This window comes from Octodon degus, unplaced genomic scaffold, assembly GCF_000260255.1.
Source record: "Octodon degus isolate 3935 unplaced genomic scaffold, OctDeg1.0 scaffold00046, whole genome shotgun sequence".
Taxonomy (NCBI): domain Eukaryota; kingdom Metazoa; phylum Chordata; class Mammalia; order Rodentia; family Octodontidae; genus Octodon; species Octodon degus.
In genome coordinates this window covers 8,995,423-8,999,074 of record NW_004524622.1, presented here as the reverse complement: position 1 = coordinate 8,999,074, position 3,652 = coordinate 8,995,423, and the positions used below count along the sequence as shown (strand labels likewise).

At 36.3% G+C, this 3,652-nt stretch overlaps 1 protein-coding gene across 1 annotated transcript in view; it reads left to right on the top strand.

Moving 5' to 3' along the window:
* March5 (membrane associated ring-CH-type finger 5) overlaps nucleotides 1-3,652 on the top strand; it is a 30,369-nt gene that overhangs the window by 22,933 nt on the left and 3,784 nt on the right. The window contains exons 3-4 of the mRNA XM_023716173.1: nucleotides 102-165; nucleotides 2,461-2,591. Of these exons, the coding sequence (XP_023571941.1) occupies nucleotides 102-165; nucleotides 2,461-2,591 (195 nt within the window). The remainder of the gene's footprint in view (nucleotides 1-101; nucleotides 166-2,460; nucleotides 2,592-3,652) is intronic.

The following is a 3,652-nucleotide window of genomic DNA, read 5'->3' as shown; positions in this document are numbered from 1 at the left end:
AATGGAGAAAGACGAAGAGTTATTTTTTTCAGATAGAAGAAATAACAGCTTGCTTATTTGATGGAAATGAACCAATAAAGTGTAAGGGGAAATGATATAAGAGAATGAGAGAAAGGTACTGGAACTCTGTGGACCTTGGGTTGGTGAGAGGAAGAGGTCTAGTCTGTAAGTGAAGAGATTGACATTAGCTTTGTAGAATTTTGGTAGATAAGTAGACAGTCTGTACACATTGTTTGCTGATTAAAATGTTGCCAAAGAATATGAAAGTTGAAATGCAGAAGTTCTATGCTGTATGTAGTAGTACCTCAGTTCACAGACACTTCTGTTTGCACAGTTTGGGTCACCAACAAAAGCATTCAACAGAATTTTGCTTCCACTCACAAACTCCACATTATGTGACAAACAGGACCACATGTCTATCTTCCCCCACAAAAATACAAACACAGCCATCTTCCCTAAAAGCATAAAATATTTTCATAAACCAAGTTACTACTGTACTTATAATCTTTAACTTATAGTACTAGCATTTGAGGGACCTTTGACAACTAAATTTTTGGTTTGTTTGTTTTTTTTCTTCAACTTTCTGAGGGTGAGTTATAAAGTGAATTTGTGTGTTTTCAGAATTGAACCCTACATTGTGAAATTAAGTAATGATGCATGTAATGTGTGGCATCCTGTGAGACACTGAAGAAATGCTAACTGTAATTAGAGGATCTAGAATCAGAAGGCACTTCTAAGTTAGGCTTGGTTAGTCTAACTTAGGCTTTCCTCATGCCTTTAGTCGCAAAAGATACCTTAGCATAGTTTTAAATGTTACAGAAATTATAACGTGACAGTAGTAAATAAATAGGCTGTATTTCTCTTTACTTCACAACAGTCGCATTATATAGTAACCAGTAATATCACTGGCTCCAGTAATCAGCAGGGAGTCTTGATCAGAAATTCCCTAGGATGCTTTGTTCTCATGTTTAATTATTTAACATCAGATTGTTATTACTTTGTGCAGTGAAGATAACCTCTTTTTTGTATATCATTCTTTAGATTGTAAGCCCCTGGAAGGTCATGCATTTCTAATACCTAAAAGAAAATGTTTAACAAAAATAAAAATTATTAAGTCAAGAGGTTTTATATACTTTAGTTCAGTTTAGATATCTAGTTCTTTGGCTTTGCTTTGAATAATCACAGACTCATCCATTTTTCTAAAACAATAAAAAAGAATCTGGTGCTAAATTACAGTATGTTGGACTGCTGGGTGTGGTATTACATACCTACAATCCTAACTCTCTGCAAGGCTGAGGCAGGAGGATCATAAATTTGACCCTAAGCTGGGAACGTTAGTGACTTAGAGAGACCTTGTCTGAAAAAAAAAATAAAAGGGAAAGGGCTGAGAATGTAGCTCAGTGTGAAGGCCCTGGTGAAGTTCTGTTCCCAGTACTGGGAAATACAAATACAGATATAGATATGAACTATATCTATATGGCTTAATGGCAATTAGTAGAATGCCTTTAAAATAGTAGGCACACAGTACAAGCATAACTGACCTGTTCAAATGTCTCAACTCTATAAAGTAATCACAATCATAAAAAGCTTGTTAGATAAGAATACTACACTAAATATAATATTAAAAATCATGGGGCTGGGGAGATGGCTCAGTGGAATAAGCGCTTCCCTGGCAAGTGCAAGGGCCTGAGTTTAATCCCCGATTCCGCCAAAAAAAAAAAAAAAAGAAAAAAATCAAGAGAGGGGAAACTACCCACGCGGGCTCCCCCTCCTGTCCCTCTCTTCAACAGGAGCTTTCTTTCTCTCAATAAATATATTCTGCTCATAAAAAAAAAAAAAGTAAAAAAATTTTGTATAACTATAAGAAAATAACTTTGGCTACTTTTACACACTGTACCAAGATACACCTCATTCTTTGAGGCCAAAAAAACGATATTCTTACCAAGTACATACTACAAAATATGTTGGTTGCCAGAACTTTGAAAAGAGCAAGTTAAAGTGACCCTTTCACAGTAGCCACCGTGATTGAGAGGGAAGTCACAGGACTATTTCCTTTATAAGAAGCAGCTGATTTTGAGGCTCTGATTATAGGTTCAGTAATAAAATTTGAATAGTCTATTTCCTAGAATTTAGAAAGTAATATTTAGCTAATGATGCAAATAATAAAAATTCTATTTAATTCTGAGTTCCCATCTATTTAGAACAATATTTTTCAAACATTAGAGCATCCAACTATTTAAAAGACTGTTAGAGCTGTAGAAAATATTGAACAAGTGTTTTGTTTTGTTTTGTTTGAGGCAGGATTTTACTATGTAGTCCAGGCTTGCCTCAGACTTGTGGCAGTCCTCCTGTCTCAGCCTCCCAAGTGCTGGGCTTACAGTCATGAGCCACCACACCCAGAAAAACAAACAGTTTTTTAAAATTCACTTTGTTTGAAACTTTGTTTTCTTTGTATTACAGGTCCAGTCGTTTATGTCTTGGATCTTGCAGATAGACTGATCTCAAAAGCTTGTCCATTTGCTGCAGCGGGGATAATGGTTGGCTCTATCTATTGGACAGCTGTGACTTACGGAGCAGTGACAGTGATGCAGGTTTACTATACTATTCTCCTTAGTAATGTTACTTTTGATGTGAAGCTCTATTAAATATTTTAGAAGTTGTATTATGATGGCTTTAAATTAAGAAAATATATTTAAAAACTGAACTATTCCTATGCTTCTCTTCAGGTAGCCACTGTTTGTTTTCTCGTTATTTTTGAGACAAGATTTCACTACATAGTTCAATCTGGTCTTGACCTTACTGTGCAGCCTAGGCTGACCTCAGATGGAGATCCTCCTGCCTCAGCCTCCTGAGTTTATAGGCATGTGCACTGGGTGCTATATCCAATATTATACTATATCCAATATTGTTAGCTTCATATATATTCTTCCATACTGACTTGAATGTGTTTATAGGAAAAAAAATAAACATTTTCTGCCCATATTTTTCCTTTTAAAGAAAACAACCCCATTCCTGTACTGGGGATTGAACTGAAGGCCCTCCACATGTTAAGGCAAGTGTTCTACCAATGAGCTACATCCCCAGCCCTGCTTATTTTATTTTACAGCATCCCATGAGGTTGCCTAGGCTAGCTTTGAACTTGCAGTCTACCTGCCTCAGCCTTACAAGTACTTGAGACTAACAGGTATGCACCGTCATAATACAACACAACCATCTTTTTTCATAATGAATCTTGGGGATCTTTTCACATAAGTACACAGAAATCTGCAGAGCATTCTGTGTAGCAAATTATTGGTGGCCAGTTATTTACTTTAGTCTTACATAGTTACAAACAGTGGTAAAATCAGCAATTGTTGAAGAGTAAAGAGACTCAATTTCAGAATGTAGTCTTCCTAAAATATTTTCAGATACCTTTTTTCTTCATTGGGTGTTCAGGTCTGTGTCTTTCATCTTGTCCTTAAATCCATTTCTATAATTACAGCTTGACTGTCTAATGGAATAAGTTTATTTATTTACTTATTTATTTTTTTGATCTGAATGCCCTCAGGGGAGGTTTGGCTGACTGGAGTGTTGTGGGGATCGAACTACAGCAACCTGAGGCTGACAGCTTTGTGGAAGCAGCCACTTAAACAACTGAGCTAAGGCCAGGCCC